General features: G+C 46.3%; 2 protein-coding genes across 4 annotated transcripts; one reads left to right on the forward strand and one right to left on the reverse strand.

Moving 5' to 3' along the window:
* The first annotated feature begins 5,733 nt into the window (after positions 1-5,733).
* Positions 5,734-9,975, forward strand: LOC100216650 (uncharacterized). 3 transcript variants are annotated; one of them, XM_008683043.4, is made up of 2 exons: positions 5,734-6,878; positions 9,708-9,975. In XM_008683043.4, exon 1 carries the CDS (start codon positions 5,858-5,860, stop codon positions 6,851-6,853), a length of 996 nt encoding a protein of 331 aa, XP_008681265.1. In that variant the 5' UTR covers positions 5,734-5,857; the 3' UTR covers positions 6,854-6,878; positions 9,708-9,975. The 3 variants fall into 3 exon arrangements, with proteins under 3 accessions (XP_008681265.1, XP_008681266.1, NP_001136533.1); XM_008683044.4 differs by lacking the exon at positions 9,708-9,975 and adding an exon at positions 7,407-7,659; NM_001143061.1 differs by lacking the exon at positions 9,708-9,975 and having other exon boundaries at positions 5,839-7,139.
* Positions 9,890-13,894, reverse strand: LOC103627755 (TPR repeat-containing thioredoxin TTL4). Its single transcript, XM_035959318.1, has 6 exons — positions 12,666-13,894; positions 11,534-11,724; positions 11,254-11,432; positions 10,797-11,130; positions 10,536-10,691; positions 9,890-10,247 (listed from the first exon to the last, which is right to left on the reverse strand). The coding sequence occupies exons 1-5, from the start codon at positions 13,645-13,647 to the stop codon at positions 10,542-10,544; spliced, it is 1,836 nt and encodes a 611-aa protein (XP_035815211.1). The 5' UTR covers positions 13,648-13,894; the 3' UTR covers positions 9,890-10,247; positions 10,536-10,541.
* Between the last annotated feature and the right edge of the window lie 4,582 nt (positions 13,895-18,476).

Below are 18,476 nucleotides of genomic sequence, written 5' to 3' on the forward strand. Positions count from 1 at the left end.
TAGTGGAGACGGCGGGGAGCATCTGAGAGAGGCAAAAAACGAGGCACCACTTATGTGGGGAGCACCTGGAGAAGGATCGATGCTATCTAATACTTGACTGAGAGCTTGGTCCTCGCGTGGTCATTCCCTTATGTGGGGCTCCAACAAGGATTTGTGTAAAGCTTGTGTGCTTCTCGATACCTCGATAAAAATAACAACATGTCAACGGGAGTTTGTATCTTTATGAGAAGTCCTGAGGAGGCTCAAAAGGCCTACTCTAAAGATAGGAGCATTGCCTAACATGGTCTCGACCAAGGCCCCTCAATCATAACATCCTCGACATAGTTGGACCCCGACAGAACTCAGCCGGTTTGATTTCTCGGCGTGGTCGGCCCCAACCTTAATCACTCTGACTTACCCCAACCTAGTCACTCTGACCTGGTGGATCATGTCCTCAAAAACGCCTTAAGCAGCCCCGACTGAGTCACCCAACCAGTACGGTTTCCACCTCAGTTGCTTTGGGCTAGGTCAGTCTGACCTTCATGTTAAGACTCCATGAACTAGGGGTACCATGAACCTCTATGAAAAGCTAACACATTTATGATCCTCTGGTCGTTCGACACATGTTTTTGACTAAGGCATGTGCTGGGTGAAGACATGTATGAAACGAAGGACCCCTCATGACCCTAAAGGACAAGGACCTGTAGACCATGACGGACCTTGCCACAATTGTATGGCCATCAGACGCCCGGAACAAGATGTAAGCAGAAGGAGGGAACTTCAGAAGGAGGGAACTTCAAGATGAACCACCCATACGACAAAAAAGGACCAACAAGACACCCACTGCAAGAACTAACTGTTCCATGGGTCGGTTAGGTCAGAAATGATGGGACCACGGGCTTAGACGCGCCAGCAACGATAGCATAGGGGATGACCTAGGAACCGAAGGAGGGAAATGAAACACCCCATCAAGTTCTTAATGTAACATTGGCCACATGCTCGCTCAACTATATATATAAGGAGAGCTTCAAGATAATGTGTAGCTATTTTTTCTTATCTATAGTTTTCTACTATAATAAAATTAGTATGAATGATGGAATTTAAAATATAGCCATATAACGTCGTAGAGGAAGATAACTATCAAAAATAAAATATTTTAATCAGTATTGCGATAATTAAATATATAAAATATAAGGAAACTATAGATAATATATATAGATTACTCATTTCAAATGATTAAACGCAAGTTCTAGAAGTATATAAATAAAATAAAATACTAAGCAATATGATTACTCGTATTCAAATTAACTAAATTTAATATATATATACTATAATAATATTAGAATTATATGAATCATATATAACTTCAAAATTATGATACCATCTGTTATATTAAAAGTATTTTAATTTATATAGTTAATTAGTTTTAGTTATATGATTTAAATGGTTTCATAATAATGTATACTTCGTTGATACAAACAATATTAGACATTTTATATTTTGTCAATTACAGATGTATAATCGGAGAAAGAATAATCTGCAAGAATGAATATGAATACATCTATTTAACATCTATATTTAAATCAAATACGAATACGTGCATATATGTTTCCGCTAAAACGGATACGTGTCTTCAAAATATGTGGACATCCGAATCCAGCGCACGTCGACGCTCGCGTACGTGACCCTCCCTGGTCGGCATCGCGGATAGTGCTGGCTGGAGTGGGCGGTAGGGGGCCAGGCCAGGGCCATCCATCGCACGGTCGGTGCTCTCAAGTGCATCGCCCCTTTCATAATGGCGCGCGCCCCTTCTTAAATGAGGGCAAATCAAGATCAAGCTAGCGCAACAACCCATCCCTCATCATTGGCACGCGGCTAAACAAGCGAGCAATTTGCAGCGAGCGACCCGACGCCATTAGCGGTGATGATTTGGTGGCGCTAATCGTACGAGATCGGCCATCATTAGTAGCGTTGATGGAGGGATTAGTATAGTAGTTAACAAACGTGCCGCAAATATCATACATCTGCAGTGTGGCTCTGGTTTGCGCCGCATATATAAAACACATTCATCAAGAAATGTATGAACCTACTGATTCTCCAAACGACTATTAATTAGGAACGGAGGGAGTATCATTTATTTAGATGTGTCATTACATCTGCGGTCAGAAGTGTGCCTTTTCCTTTTTGATGATGATGAAAATGCGGTTAGTTTGGCTTTGAAGCTTCGCGGGCAAGTGGCTGTGAGATGCGGCAATCATAAAAGCGTTGTTTCTCTCCGCCGGCGGCGGCCGGGATGGAATTCATAAGAAAAACTGCCTCGTCGTCGCATGGCCATTATGCGGTTTAATTTGGCGCCGCGCCGGCCAACCCTTCCCTTCCACTCGCCACTCGGAGATGCCGTGCGCGGCGGCGTTTCATTGATTGGACGCATCCCGCGGCAGCGCAGCAAGTAGTGTAACACCGCAACTGTACGTGTATACTGCCAACGGCATCGCATGTCCAGTCCTTACTCTCTACGTTCCGTAAAGGCCAGTGGTGGGCGAGTCCTTTGGGCATTAAATAAACTGATGTAACGTAGAATTAAGAAAAAGTGGTAAGGTAGAAGTTTAATATGAACAAAATTTATCTGCACTTTCATCAATACATGATAGTTTTAAAAATAGTGTTTTTGCAGTGTTTCTAATACATAACAGTCTTAATTAGAAACAGTGACATAAAATTACCATTGAGACTGACCAAATACTTGGTGTTTTAGATTCTCTCAGGGACACCAATATAAAAGTCAAAAGACCAAAACAGCCCTAAAAATACAGATATACTCCATCAGTCTCAAATTTAAATTCGTTTTAAATTTTTAGTGGATTTATACAATAATTAATGTATGTGTCTAGATTCATCATCATCCATTTAGATATAGATATAAAAATTAAGAGCTAAAGCGAATGCTAATTTGGGATGGAGGGGGCATTAGAAAAGGAAAAATATTTTAAAAAGAGAAAAAAAATAACATTTTGCCATCATTACAGGGTGAATGGCACATAAAACCAACTTTTTTACGCGCGGTCCTCTTAAGCAACCGAAAGTGTTTTCTTAAGAGAATCGCATGTAAAAAAGACCAACCCAACAACCCATTAAAAAGTCCATCACAAATATAAAGTCAACCAATGATGCCATCACTCTTATAGCCCTAGTTCAGAAGTCTTCATAACGACACCTCTTTCCATTCTTATCTTCTTCTCCCTTGAGAGCTGCGACATACGAAGAGACCATGAAAACGCAACATCCACAAGCGATGGAGGATCCATCACCGACGACCACCCCTGTCATCTCCGCCACCAGGTGCGCATCCCCCACCCTCCTCCTTCTCTTCATCCTTGTGTTTGTATGTGTGGACTGAGGAGCAGCCCAATGCACCATGAATCTTAAAAGTTGTTCGCTCAAGTGGTTTTGTATGTCTATGTTTTTCCCTTTTCTAGTCTCTACTACTATAAAAGCACATATTTCCATCATTGTCGTGTGTCGCATGTGAAGCGCGTAGATATTTTCTTCTCTCCTGCTTCTTGTCTAACAAACAATAGTGTTGCAGACCAGCTCCCATGCATATGATCGGATAAGAACAACAAAAATAGGATAAACTTCCAAGCATGTGATTAGATAAGGACAACAAGAGTAGGATATGGCATCTAACTAAATGCACACAAAACGCTCCCAATAAATTCTTAACAATCCATCTATTCACCCATTCATCAGCTGGCTACTGTGGAGGCACAAGTGTGGTGCAGCGTAGCGCATGGCAACAAGGTCGTCACCGCGGTGCTACGCGTCGATAAGGATAAGGACAACAATGGAAGAGAACGAGAGGAGAGGGTACATACACAAGTTCAGATAGAGAGAAGTGGAACGGGAGCGGAGAAGTCGGAGCTGCTTGGAGCAGCGACGTGTTGAGGAAGATGAGATGGTTAGGATGCACGAATTCGTGAATCCTCTTGTATGCACATGGAAGTGAGTGATAAGTACACAAAAGATAGTTAGGATACAACTAGCTCTTCATCTAAATGGATATAGTTAGGATGCGGCTCTTCATTTAAATGGATTGCCAGAGTCTCTCATCAAATATAATTATATGTCGTCATGACACACGAGTATTATACTAGTGTCTAATGTAGAGGCTTGACTTGTCAATGATAAGACGATCACATCCATTGAACCACAGCCAATGATGTACAAGTTACATTGAACAAATCTACACAAGATCATGCACGACTAAAACATGGAATGGACTACCCTAGGTGGCTAGGTGTGTGCATGCCAGCCTTGTCATGTCCCTGCAAGTAGAGATGGCAATCGAGCAAATATGACACGGATTTATAGTTCACGAATCCATACTCGCGAGATAAAATTATATCCATACCCACACCTATATACACTCGTAGGTATAGATTTGTACCCATACCCATATCTGTCGGGTATCCGCTACCCGATGGATACCCGTTACCTGCCCATCACTACAATTTCAACATTTAACACTAAACAACAATTTTATTACGATTCAATACTTTCATCATTTCAATAGCATCAAACAAAAATATTAGCACCAAACAACATGTCATGGATGAATATTAGAAAAATATGAATTTAGGATAGTGTATTGAGTCCGGATGACCTACATGTTAGATATCTATTTGATAACGAATGTGGATATTGGATATCCATATCCGCGAAAAAATATCTGCTTCACGTACTTCTCATGGATAGTACACCAAAACCGTGCGTAATTGTTGTTTTCCTTCTCCATTTGTGCCCTAAAGAGTAGATGAAGGGTTTGTCTGGTTATAGAAAAATATGATGTGGGCTATGGCTATAGAAAAAGATGTTGTAGGCTGTAAGTTGTAAAAAAACTGTTGTGTGTTGTGAGCTATTAAAAAGTTTAAAACTATTTGATAGAAACCACTAAAAGCCACTAAAAATTATTCCATATATATTTTCACATTCCACTCAAAAGCCACAAAAATCAGATATAGATGTGTTTTCAGTTTTACGCTGCGAGAAAATCAGTTTTTAGAAAAATTTGCTTCCTGAATTTAGTCCTATAGTTTGGGATTTGGCTTTTAAGGGATAAAGACGAAAACCAAAAGCCAAATCAAACACACCTAAATCAATCATGTCAACGGTTAAGGTCCGGTCTAAAGACCTGTTCTTATTACGGCGGCAATATATAATATTAGCCGAACTCCTGAAAATTACATATACTAGTAGAACAAAACGTGCTTGACTGATTGACGCATTTCATAACGACGCAACAATACAGAAATACTCTTTTGATTGGATCGACCTAAGCTAATGGTGATGGATGATCATATGAACTACCTAGCTTCTATTTTTTAGGAAAAAATCTATCTAGCCTCAAAGAGAAACCAGCAGTACAGATAGATTATATAATCTTAAGAAAGTAGTATTCATAAAAAAGAGCAAGGACCACGAAAAGGGCTCTCTTCTCGACCCCGTGATCAACTACCTCAATTAGTTCTCCCAAATCTGAATAGTTTAGGCTCTAAACACTACACCAACACATGACCAGAACGCCACGCTGATCTCGATGTCACAGCAAACGTGTCCAAGCAGCATACGGCTGTCTACTACCCAGCATGGCAACTAACACACACACATCATTTTTGCCTACACGTCAGCATCACGACGATATTATGCGGCTGTGAGTGCATATATGTTGGCATAAGCTTTTCTCCATGATGACGCTTACTTTTTTTAAGCGCTGGCAGTGGCTGTGGCACCAACTGAAAGCTGGAGGCCGCCTGCTTTTTAACAAACACCTAGTATAAACAGATCATCATCACTCTCTCTCTCTCACACACACAGCACCATGCTTCACAGGAGGAGCCGCACGCTGGGAGGGAGCTCCGATCGACCTGCGCGCCGAGCTGTCGCGGTGAAGAGCGGCAGGGGGAGCAATGGCGCGGCCACGGACCTGCTCGTCTGCTTCCCGTCGCGGGCGCACCTCGCCCTCATGCCGCCCAAGGCCATCTGCAGCCCGTCGCGGCCGTCGGCGTCCGAGCCGGTCAAGCGCCGGCACAGCACCAGCCGGCCGCCCAGCGGGCTCTACAAGTCGGCCGCGGGCGCGGCCAGGAACCCGAGCCGCCGCGGCGCGGACGTCCCCGTGGACGACGAGCCGACGTCGCCCAAGGTGACGTGCGTGGGGCAGATCAAGGCCCGCCAGGCCAAGCCCAAGGGCCCCGGGCCCGGCGGTGGCGGTGGCGGTGGCAAGAAGACCAAGAAGGCCACGTGGCTGCAGGCGCTGGGGATCAAGAAGGACGCCCTGGCGCTCTTGGACGCCCTGCACGGCGCTTTCAGGTTCAACGTTGCCGGATGCTTCGGCAGCTTCCCCGGCGCCGTGGGCGTGGGGTACACTTCCGGGGAGGACGACGAAGACGAGGAACACGATGCGCCGCGCACCGAGAAGGAAACAGAACACGGCGCGGCATTGGCCCGGTGGTTCATGGTATTGGAGGAAGGCAAGAAGGTGTCTGCCAAGAAGCTGCAGGGCCAAAAACCGGAACAGAGCCACCAGGAGGAGGACAGGGAGGAAGACGCGGCCCCGCCGGCGAACGCGCTGATGCTGATGCGGTGCCGGTCGGCACCGGCGAAGGGATTAGCGAGGAGGCTAGAGACAGAGGAGGAGCGCAATGATGTGAAGGGCGCCGCCAAGAAGACTCCAGATCAGGAAGAGAAGGAGAACGAGGGCCTGGTGCTCATGACATACTCGCCGGACTTCTTCAAGGTGTCCCTTGACATTGCCAAGGAGACTTGGATCGTCGGCGGTGATGACGCGGTCCTGCGCTGCCGGAGCTGGAAGAGATGATCGCAGTGACTGTTCAACAAGGAATGTATGTGCCTTTTGTTTACCTTTTACTCCTCCGCTTGCTTTTTTTCTTCTTTTTTTCCGACACTCTTGATGATTACTACTACTCTTGCATAAGGCTCGTGTGAAGGGTACGATCAGCACACAGCAGAATTGGTTTAGCCAAGGCCACTGTATGTCTGTATTGGCCTCACCCTGCAAAACATTCCTGCTCTGTAAATAGTGCTGTAAAGTCCCTTGTTAAATGTTGCCCAGGTATACTTGCTCGGTGAGGGCTGATTTGGTTAGAGAATTGATTCACTGGTCACCAAATTAAACCAGCCATGATATGTGAGTGAGACTGAGTAGTACTCGCACATATGATGAACTTGACAGCTCATCCTTTCGTGCCAGTAAAGCTTCCATCTTGGCATTCAGATAAAATTCTCTAGATGCTTTACTCTGGCCTAATAATGGAACAGAATCTCTATGATGATCTTTTCAGAATATCTCGTTTTTCTTCCTGGAAACCGAATGCTTTGTTGGCATGGTTCATTGGCTTGCCTCTATTCAGGTCATGTGAGCTGTGAGGAGCGGCAAGATCAGGCCCTTTTACGGACAGAGCCTACACTGATGTCTGTCTGTCGGTTTTAGCTGGAGCTTTCATTTTTTTTTGGACAAACCAACTACTCTCCATCAAGGCCATGAGCCATGTTCCAACAAGAAGTGTACTTGCTCCTGCGGCCTTGCCCAAAGGCAATTATTGTCTTAGCTATTATCTCATGGGCCTAAAGGAGAGAATAAAGAGATTGATTAAAGGAGGATTTAAGTGCGAGATCCATGAAGTGATAGCTTACTCGCAAAGCCCATTGCTCCAGGGCCGGCTCTACGATTTTAGGGGCCCCTAGGCGAACTAAACAGCACAGATGGGTCATTTGTGATATATATATTTTTAAAAAACCTACCCCATGATTAAAAGGATAATAGTACTAATGATATATGTATATATAATTTGTTTAAAATAATGCCTACAGTAGAAACTAAAAGAGCCATGAAACAAAACAAACATGAACACCTGATCATTTTGTTTTCTCTCTTTTTTGTCTAAGCATCCGACAAATGCTTCTGAGCAACATTATAAAATCAAAATTATACATGAAAGTAAAAATAGTTAGTGATCACCGGAATTAAAAGCTTTAGGCACCTAGCTAATTATCATGCTTTTTGAATATTACATCATATTAATCAGTGTATTTTGTTGGATTACCAAGACATATCATTTTTTTCACCAGAAGAGTTGATTCTAGGCAACGAATTCATCCTATATACTTGAAAATTTGGGCCCCTCTCCAACGTGGGCCCCGGTGGTCGCCCCTATTGCATAGGGCCAGAGCCGGCCCTGCTTGCTTCCATTCTTGAGGCTGGGTCCAACAGCGGTCGATAGCAACACGTGACGACGTGGGTTGGGCACCGGTCAACGGACAATATCGACCACATTAAAGCCAGCGGTTGGTAACAATTAGTCTGTTGGACGGTTGGGTCGGTTACACATAGTCGGTTCTGATTTGTTTGTTCGATCAATATCGATTCGAACCAGTTGAAACCAAATGATTTAGTGACACGGTGTATTCTAGTTGGTCCCCGTGTGTGTCTTTTCAGCTAGCCGTTGTATATGTATGAATGTATCCGTTTTAAACTGTTTGAAATCTAAAAATTCCAAAAAAATAAAAAATAATTCATGGAATCTGACCTATAAATATAGGATGATGTTTGAAATCATTCACACCCCTCACTCGCCATTTCACTCATATTCCTTGGTATTGTAGCTGCCTACTCTCCTTCAATATGGATCACACGTGGAGTCCGAGCTTTCAAACCTCCACCGACTTGTTCAATGACCAATTTCCACAGCTTCCCCGCACTCATACTGGTGTGGAGGAGGTCTTCTTCGACGGTATTTCTCTCATAAATCATCATCAAAAGAATGTTTTGTCTATCACCATTCTCTCGCTTCACAGCCTCTATTTTCATACACATATCCTTTGTATCCCTACCGACTTTCCATTGATGTTCCTCCTTCCTCCACCACTGAAGCTTCTTCCCCCACTGAAGCTCCTATCCCTGACGCTCCTCCTTCGTCACCATTGTGCAAAAAATCATCTTAATCCGAGTTTATTTAAGACGTTTTGCATTTTGAGAGGAGAAGTTTTAAGGTCTAAATAAGCCAAACCTGACTGGGGCACCCATCAATCTTGGTCAGGCATGGATCCTGGCCGAGCCGACCCTATAACCCGGCTATGCCGCCTTTGAGTAAGCTAGGAAGGCCAAACTCGGTCAAGCCGACCCTTCACTCCCGACCAAGCCGCTTTGCATGTGCTATTTGTGTTATGAGTGTTTTTCTGTTTCGGGTGTCTAAACTTCATTCTGTTTATTGCAGTGGGTTTCTAATTTTCTCAGAAACTTTTTTCAAATCATCAAACCACCCGTTGGTTTAGTTGATTTGTGTGTGCTTTCTTCACCTTTGTTGAGGTCGAGAGTAACACTTTCGAGTTTCGAAGTGTTTCATGTGTGCGTTTATTTTTCCGTTGGTTTAAGTGTTACATTGTGTTTTCTGGTCATAACAGAGAGCATGCAGTCACTAGCTGCCTTAGGAGATACTTGTTTGGAGATTTTGGATTTTTTAGGATTAGTTCAATAATGGCTATTAGAAAGAATTTTTAATTTGCTCTCATTCACCTAGCCGTCTGATTGTCCTTCAGGTTTACCACTGAATTGTAGTTGTTTAGGTTGTCATGCTCAGTTTTTATTTTGCAGAATTTCTTCTAATAAATAGTGCACTTGTTAAGTTTTGAGCCTAATTTCCTTTTCTTTTTAGGTGAACAGCTGAAATTCCCTGAATTCTTTGGAGGGTTTTCTTCAAAAGAAAATAATTAAGTCATCGATCAAAGTTTTACATCTGAAGTTGTAAGATGGGAACAGCAGGAGAATGGCTGCAGCTGCAGCAAAAGAGGCCTTGCTCAAAGGAACAAATCACATAATTTAGATTCGAGATGATCATTCATTTCTAGAGCAGAGTCTTCAGTCGGTAGTTGTCATTTTCAGAGCCAAACTGAAACCTTACAAATCTCTGGGATCCGTCACCGGCACCCCTGCAACCAAATACATCAGCTTTCTTTTCGCAAGGAACCAAACGCATTCAACTAACTATACATCACACTGGAGCAAGTATTATGTACAGTTCCATCTCTTGACCTCCTTTTCAAATTGGTGTATATGGTGGACAAAAAAAACATACAGATTTGGTATAACAAATTGTTCATCGGCGCATGCAGAATTGTTCTTTCGAAAATCTTGTCCTCTTAAGTCTTAAGCAGTCGCGGTTGATTTCTCTGGTAGCCGACAGAGTAAAGAAAACCTGCAAAGAAAGACAGGCTATCCTATGATCAACATGCCAAACTTTTGCTTTAAAAAAGATGGTGGGCAGTCAAGGAATCTGCCGGATTTTCTAATCACTACTTATTTGTTTATCTAAGCGTGACCATCTACCACCTATTAACCAGTTAAAATTTAGATAGATAAAGAGCACTGAAGTTTGTTAGGACCGACACTTTGAATCATTAGTCCAAGGAATATGAGTGCGCACTTTCAAATGTAGTTGACACAAAATACAACTGCAAGAGCTGGAGAAGGGACATGTAGTTACATGACGTCAGTGCTGAGATCTGGCTGCTGCGGCCCCATGCCTTTGGCCCTTGAGCTTGGCTTCGACCTCAGAGAGAGCCTTCTTCACGTCCTCATTCTCCGGCAGTTCTTGGACCAGCACCTGGTAATCTCTCAAGGACGCTTCCCACCTCTCCAGCTGAACACACACGACAACACCAAAAACACAATGGCAAAAATAAGATCACCCGCACGGGGAGACTGCAGTTGCAGTGTTGCAGAACAGCAGCGGCGTACAACGCACCTTGACGTTGCAGTCCGCCCTCCTGAGCCGCGCCTTGCTGTACGAGGGGCGCACGTCGAGCGCGGCGCTGCAGTCCTCGACGGCCTTCTCGTGCCGCCCGAGCTTGGCGTGGCACGCCGCGCGGTTGCAGAGCAGCACGGCGTTGCCGGGCTCCCTGTCGAGGCCCTCGCCGTACGCGGCGCACGCCTCCGCGAACTTGGCGGCCTTGAAGAGGTCGTTGCCACGCAGCCGCGCCGCGGCCGCCGCCTTGGCCCTCCTCTGAACGACCGAGACCTCCCGGTTGCTTGGGTCCAGCTGAAACGCCGTCTGCGCCGTCGCCACCGCGTCCTCGAACCTACCGTGATGTGAATCATGTGGTCACGAGAATTCGAGCGTCAACCACGCCACGTTTTTTTTTTTTTTTGAGAGGGGGAGTGCGTTTCTGTGTGGAGGCAGGACAGGACGGGAATGAACAAACCTTCCAGCAGCCATGTCGACCTGAGCTCGCACGATGAGGAAGTAGGCGTGGCCGAAGGTGCCGAAGAACTTGGTCGACTCGTCGACCCCGAACCTTGGCGCGCCGGCGCCGCTGAGAAGCGAGTCGGCTTCGTCGTGCCGTTGCAGCCTCAGCAACGCCTCGGCTTGCAACGCCATCACCTAGCAGATAAGTTCACCGAGAGGAACACGTTTGTCACACGTGCAGTACAGGGGTCATGCATGGAGCTGTGTGGCACATATCGTGGCGGACGAGCGCTGACCTGCGGAGCACAGTCGGCGCCGTCGGCCACGGCGGCCTGCGCTTCCTGGAGCACCGTGATCCAGTTCTTGAGCCTGCGCGCGTCGTTGCTCCTGGCGATGCGGCTCTTCACCGATTGCGCACGGGAAACGTCTGCGCCCGCGGATTCGTTGGAGGATTGCTTCATGTGGTAGATGGCTTTGTCAGGTTCTCCTAATCCGATGAGTAACACGTAAACTCGTTACGATATGCAATGAATTCCTATACATATTTAACCGATTGCCACAATTCTATATAATCCAGTACAATGTTTGGCATCTGACTCTAGGTGATTCTTAATCCTAATAATAACATCCTAAACAATTTGCTGTAGGAAAATGAAGGCAAGGACTTGTTTCTCTGAGAGTTCTCAATTAGTGCAATCATGAGCTTGAAAAAGAAGGGGGTAGCCATGCTTGCCGAAGAGGTAATTAGCTATTCAAAGCACTAATCATCAAAGTGTTCCTACCGTAAATTAAGGCAGACGGCTGTGCACTTTGTGCTTGACCTGCTAATCCAATGACCTAACGTACGTTCCAAACGAGCACATGCGGAATAAAATAATGCCATGATCTAATCATCAAGGAGTTGTAGTAAGTGCAGTTCTTAGGGTGAAAAAGGTGGAGGCGACCACCAAGAGCAGATAATTTTATTCATACGAACCATCCTAAAACCTTAGTGCACAGTGACGTATACGTAGATACTCCATTATAAATTTCATTCTAGTAGCTAAGAATTATTATATTGTTAGCTGCTACAGCATGCAATGATTCGATATTTAGTGTTTTTCTATAGGTAAGGTCATAAAATTCAAAAAAATTATTTTTAGCAACTTCAGTGCAACAATGCTAATATTGTGTTTTTCTAGTCATGCTAAAATCAGATTCCCCTGTTCAATGTTGTAGCAGCATTAAATATCGATAACTGCAACTGGCGTATATGTATAATGAACAGGTAAAAAACAGGCACCATGCATGCAGTGTCACCGCACAACTGGTGACGAAGAGTTGAAGCAGAATTGGACGAGCAGTGACACGACGGAGGGGCAAGGCAATGGATGGCAGAAATCTGTAGACTGTGCCTCTCTCTGATCTGAAAATCGGCGAGATGTACGCGGTACCTGAGGTACAAGCCGGCAAGCCGGTGGTGCGCGCGATCGTACGAAGGATCGATCCGGACGGCCTCCTTGCAGTCGGCGACGGCCTCGATGAGGCGTCCGAGCGCGGCGAGCGCGGCCGCCTTGTTGCTCCAGTACGCCGGGCGGCTGGCGTCCATGATGATGGCCTGGTCGTAGAGCGCCACCGCCTCCGCGTAGTGCCCCTGGCGGTACTCCTCGTTGCCCATCTCCTTGAGCTTCTCGGGGTCCGTGCGGTGCGACAGCGCCCGGCACAGCTGGCCCCCCGCTGCAGGTGCCGGCCGGGGCTCCCTGACGATGTTCCCCATGCCGGAGGACGCGTACCCGTGGGGCGCCTTCCGCTCGTTCGCCGCCCTGCCGCCCGCGTTCAGGTTGCCGAGGTTGCGGTGCAGCATCATGTTGCCCGAGGTGGCGCGCACCAGCTGCGCGGTGCCCTTGACCCTCTGGTGGTCGAGGATCATCCTGTCCAGCTCCGCGGCCATGCCGCTGTACTCCGCCGCCGGCTCCGCGGCGGGCGCTGCCTTGGCGGCCGGCCTGCTCCTGCCGTTCTGCGCCGCCGCCGGCACGGGCATGGCGCTGGGGCGGCGCGCGAGGGAGGAGTCGCGGTGCGCGGCGGGCTTCTGGTTCGGCGGCGCCGCGGCCTCGGCCTCGGCCTCGGCCCCGTTGATCCTGTGGAGGGAGGTCATGGACGCGGAGCGGCGGCGGCGGAACATGCCGTTGTAGATGCCGAACAGGGCGCAGCCGGTCGGCGGGTCGCGCGGCTCCGTCATGGCGACCATGACCGTGGCGACGTTCGCGGCCGCGCGGCCCCGGCCCGCGGAGTGCTGCGTGGGGGCGGGGGGAAGGCAGGGGACGATGTGGGGGGCAGTGCCAAAGATGGAGAGGCAGCCAGGTGGTGTGCTGGGCGTTTGGTCCTGGTTGACAACCAACGAGGCAACGCAACGACGACGGGCTCCGGACATGGGGTGGGAATGTGGGGAGCACGGGGATTTTTAAAGTTCTCAGTTTCTTCTCCTATTATTTTCAGTTTTTTTTTTTGGCTATGCATGACTGCATCCATCTTTTTTGTTCGGGAGATGTGTATATAGTCATTGACAGAAGGACGATCACGCGTTCGTTAACGCACTCACGGTGTGAATGGCTTGGTTAGGTCAAACGTCCAGATTTTGGTAGTTATGGTGGCATCTGGTTTATTAGTTTGGACTGTGTTTACAACGTTGTACGTGTTTTGTGTTTAAATGGAGACGCCCACTCAACATGGGAGTTGGTTTGTAGCAAAAACAAAGCACTAGCTAGACAAAGCTGCGCAAAAGCAAACTAAGCACATACAGAGAATAATAATAAGAGGGCTAGAGTACGTACGTGTGAGCAATGAGCATGCACCATTTGACCAAGGATGAGGCGTGTTCATGAGCCACACCTGCTCTAGGCGGCTATGGAGGCCCCAAAGGAATAAACGGATGTTCAGAAGATTTTGTGTTTTTTTTTTTCTGTCTATCTCTCGTTTAAGTTTCCTTGTTGCGAGTCTATGGGCTATGGCGAATCAATTAGGGTCACTCCCTTTTCTTTATTTCTTTTTAAAAAAAAATAAAGTGTAGCCGGGCAACCACATTCTTCCCTATTAATCAGGCCGGCTCATCAGTCATTCCCACGATCAAATCGTAAAGTAATATTTTGAAAAACAGCTGGTGACTGACACTGTAGCGGGCTACTGTATTCCCGTGTACTCGTTACTACCCATTAGGCCGGCCCCTCATTAGGATTTGCTCGCTATCACCCCAGCTCATCAGCGTAATGTGATGTTTTCCTGCTGGATGCATGGCTGCCGCCTGCCTGGAACCCCCAGCTTTGCTTGCACGTATGATTCCATTGACGCGCGCGTGCTGCTGAAATCCCCGGCGGCTGGAAGCGGAAGGTTTACTGGCCCCGACTCGCTGTAGGGCATGCAGTTCTGGTGGAGTACCCCTCCATTATTCTCCACTGTTCATGTACCAACCAACCCGACCGGCAACTCCCGAAAACGTGTTGGTGGTGCTGAACGTGCAAAACACGTGCGTCATCCTCCGCCTCAGGCCCGACCCCGAGTTGGCACAGCGTCGTCTGCCGGCCGGTCTCCCCGTCATTTTTATTGGTCGCGACTCGGCGACAAACACGGTGCCACGCAGCTGTGCGCTCTCGTCTCTCGTCAACCCCTTTGCCTGCTTTAGTTTTCCGATTCAGGCCCGCAACAACGCACGTCTAAATTCTGCTAATTATAGAGTGATGGATGACACGCATGTAATCAATCCAAAAAAAAAGTATGGTTACAATTGTGATATTGGGGTGGACTGGTAATGGCAGCATAACTAGGTCAACTCGACGTCATTACAATTGTGATTGCATAGTATGGTTAACAAGGTTTGAGTAGCAATGGATGTTTTGTACAGTGACGAGACTGGCCAGTGGCTTCCCGACCGCTCCCATATCCCCTACCCTATCTCATCCACTATTTTAAACTTCACTTTGTAAACAGTATTATCTATAGTGCAAATCCTTCATTTTCCACGATCCACTTAAGACATCCTAAGGTAGAAGCTGTGCAACAGACATGAGCAGGGTTATATTGGTTTAGGGTGAAAAAAGCAACTATGAATTTATAAAAGGAAATAAAAATACTAAAAAGTTAAATTCATAAGAGGGTCAAGGAAATGAATAGGAGTAATTTGTAGGACACTTGACATTAGTATTCACGCCGGGGCCTGCGGCCGACAAACTGGACTGCGGTGGTGCATGTTGCATTGCTGCTACGGTGGGCTGGATGGAACTGGATGGCTCAACCCCAGACAGGCCGTCCCATAATTTTTTCGGGCTATGTATATAAGCGAGCCGATAGGATTGTGTGCTGGGCTGTGTATATAAGCGACCCGATAGGAGGTAGAAAAAATAAGTTAGTTCAATGGATGGTACAAAGCTAAATTGGTAGTAGCGTCATCTATGCCTTCGTAGAATCCTGAAACAATCGGATCATTGGGCTTAACCATTTTTACGCTGCCTACATATGACGGAAGTTTATATATCGATCGCTCTTTTACCTTCTCCATTTACATTGTGTATAATCTTATTATGTGTTTTTGTCTTTCTAGCTTAGTTATTAGACTAGTAGACAACTATTTATTGTAGGGATAGCAACAATACACGTAGTTAGAGATGGCCAAACGGGCCGCCTGACACGGTTAGAAAACTAGGATGGGCCGTCTAAGACCGCGGGCTCGATTTCTTGTCCAAGCCCGACACGCAGCGGGTCTTGTAATACCCAACTTGCAATTTGTGGAAGATAGCCTAAGAGGAGAAATGATATTCCTTTGTATATATGTGTTGTCCATATTTATCATCTTATGAGAACATCACAGGAGAACAAATAAATAAATAATACAAAGATATACCATTAAATTATGTGACATACTGGAGTTTATGGTTTGTGCATTTAATGAAAAGAGTAATGCCACTAATAGAAATAAATTAGTGGCAAAAAAGCAAGGATTTAATACCTAATTTGAGAGTTTGAAAAAGAGAAGATATATAAAATATAAAGAAATTTTATGTGTATTTCCAAAATTAGTACCTTAAGGTCACAATATAACTTGAAGATAAATTTTGGCACAAGATTTGAATGTAAATTTGAATTCTAGAAATTGAAAAGGGAGAAAAAGAAAACAGAAAACGAAAGAAAAAGGGAAAGAAGCTTACCTGGGCTCACTGGTGGCTATTCGGCCCACCAGAGGATTTCCCTCGCATGGCCCACACTCCACCGCACCGTTGCTCGCTTACATTTGGGGCCCGCTCGTCGGTCACCTCTCACGGGAGCGCGGGGTTGAAGTCTGTCGCTGACTCCAGTGGCCCACCAGCCATTCTCTGTGTCGCGCGTAAGTCCTCGTGCTCCTCCTCCCTGGTTCCTGCGCGCATGGCGGGCGGATGGTTGTAAACCAACCAACGATTTGACCGGGGGTTTGGGTGGTGATTTGCCCCTCGATCTGAGTATAAAGATCCGGGTGCGTCCGCCTCCTCCCACCTACCTTCACGCGAATTCGTTGACCACCACAAACCGCAGGGGAAAACTGGGAGCCTTCCGCCGCCGCGAGGACAGGCTTCAATACCCGTTCGTCTAGCCCTGGGATTTGGTTCTTGTGCTCGGCCCGACCACTGGAATCGTGTGGTGCTGTTGCTTTCCCTCGGGCACCTTCGTGGCGGCGATAATTCCTCGCCGGAGTACCATCCTTGCCGCTGATTCGCCCTGCGTCGTGGCTGGCCCTGCCCTGGTATCCGCCTCTGGTAAGAAGCTATCCCAGTGATTCGGTTTGTTTCCTCTGCGCGTAGCACCGATTCCATCTGAGTAATTCGCATCGGGGCACCAAATCGTGGGTCACCGGCAATGGTGCCGCCGTAGTGCAAGGGCGGCGGCGCTGCCGTGTTTGGTGACGGGGGGAGAAGGCGAGCTCGCCGCCATCCGATTCTCCTCGGACGGTAGAGATTAGATGTGCTCACCCGTTCAGCTTGGACGACTACTATCCGTCTGATCGTGATCGGGTGATGGACATCGCTTTAGAATTTATTAAATCCGGGGCGCTAGTGTTTGATCCAACGGCACAGATCGTGTACCGGTTCGCTGAGTGAGTAGTCTAATCCTAGCCGCGAGATCAAGATCCAGTGGCTGATAATAGAGAATACCCCTTCGCGGGTCCATTTTACTTAAGAGCCCTCTGAAATCCTGAAAATGAACCCGCCGTCCAGGGACCCTGTTCCTTGTGTCTTGGAAAACTTGCACCGAGCCCCCTGCTATTCTCAGATTTCGAGGCCCAGTCCAGAACATTATAAAACCAGAGAAAAGAATTTATAAATGGATTTTTAATAGGAAAATAATTGCTAGAACTTCAATAATTCATAGAAAATGCATATGAACTTCAAATTACTCCATTCCAGTTTCTAAAATTTTGTACTTTTATTCTCTATCACTTAGAGCCTTTGTTTTGTCATGAAAACAATATTAAAATTTATTTCTCACTTAATCCTATTTTAAGCACATAAAACCTTTGAAAATCCATAACTTAAAATCTATAACTCGAAAAATTATGATTCCTGTTCCTAGAATTTTATTTTAATGTGTAGAATATTACTGTGTATTTTGTTTACATGTTTGGTATGATGTTAATTTTCCTATATACTGTGCTTGTTTGTATTGTGGCGAGTAGAAGAGCCTGTGACCGACGATCTTGGTGAGCATCAGGTTGAAGTAGCTGAGCAGGAGCTCATAGAAGGCAAGTTGTGCCCTTGACCACTTTCTACCCAATAATGTTCTTTAATATCACTTATTCATGCATAGGTTAATTTTGATGGGACCCAATAGGTCACCCTAGATTGTTTATCTCATTACCTTGTTTACCCCTGAATCACTTGGGTAGTTTGCTATTGCTTTACATGGTTTTGGGATAATCATTTATTATATCTATGTTCCAATTATTCTTGTTATTCTATTTATGTTCATGTCAAGTTCATTAATGTTAATTGGAACATAGAGCTTAACTTGAGAAACATGTGCCACCACAAGGGTTTAATGGGACGCCCTTGGCTGACTAATTCGGAAAGCTAGTGGAAGACTACCTTACCCGAAAGGGGCAAGGGCAGTAGGGGAGTGGTCAGTGTAGGGAGGTCCTTCGTTGATTTTGCTGCGATGGCGGTCAGGCAAGAACCCTGCATTGGAGCTTCCTATAAACTGTAGCGGGTTTTCGAAAGCTAGTGGAACTTTGTAAAGGCCTCG

This window comes from Zea mays, chromosome 5, assembly GCF_902167145.1.
Source record: "Zea mays cultivar B73 chromosome 5, Zm-B73-REFERENCE-NAM-5.0, whole genome shotgun sequence".
NCBI lineage: Eukaryota > Viridiplantae > Streptophyta > Magnoliopsida > Poales > Poaceae > Zea > Zea mays.

Excerpts from the sequence above, each read along its gene's own strand:
- LOC100216650 (XM_008683043.4), top strand. The coding sequence starts at position 5,858 with ATGCTTCACAGGAGGAGCCGCACGCTGGGAGGGAGCTCCGATCGACCT.
- LOC103627755 (XM_035959318.1), bottom strand. The coding sequence starts at position 13,647 with ATGTCCGGAGCCCGTCGTCGTTGCGTTGCCTCGTTGGTTGTCAACCAG. Across the intron at positions 11,725-12,665 it reads CGGCTTGTACCTCAGGTACC|GAGAACCTGACAAAGCCATC; the intron begins GCGTACATCTCG and ends TCATCGGATTAG. Across the intron at positions 11,131-11,253 it reads GTCGACATGGCTGCTGGAAG|GTTCGAGGACGCGGTGGCGA; the intron begins GTTTGTTCATTC and ends ACATCACGGTAG.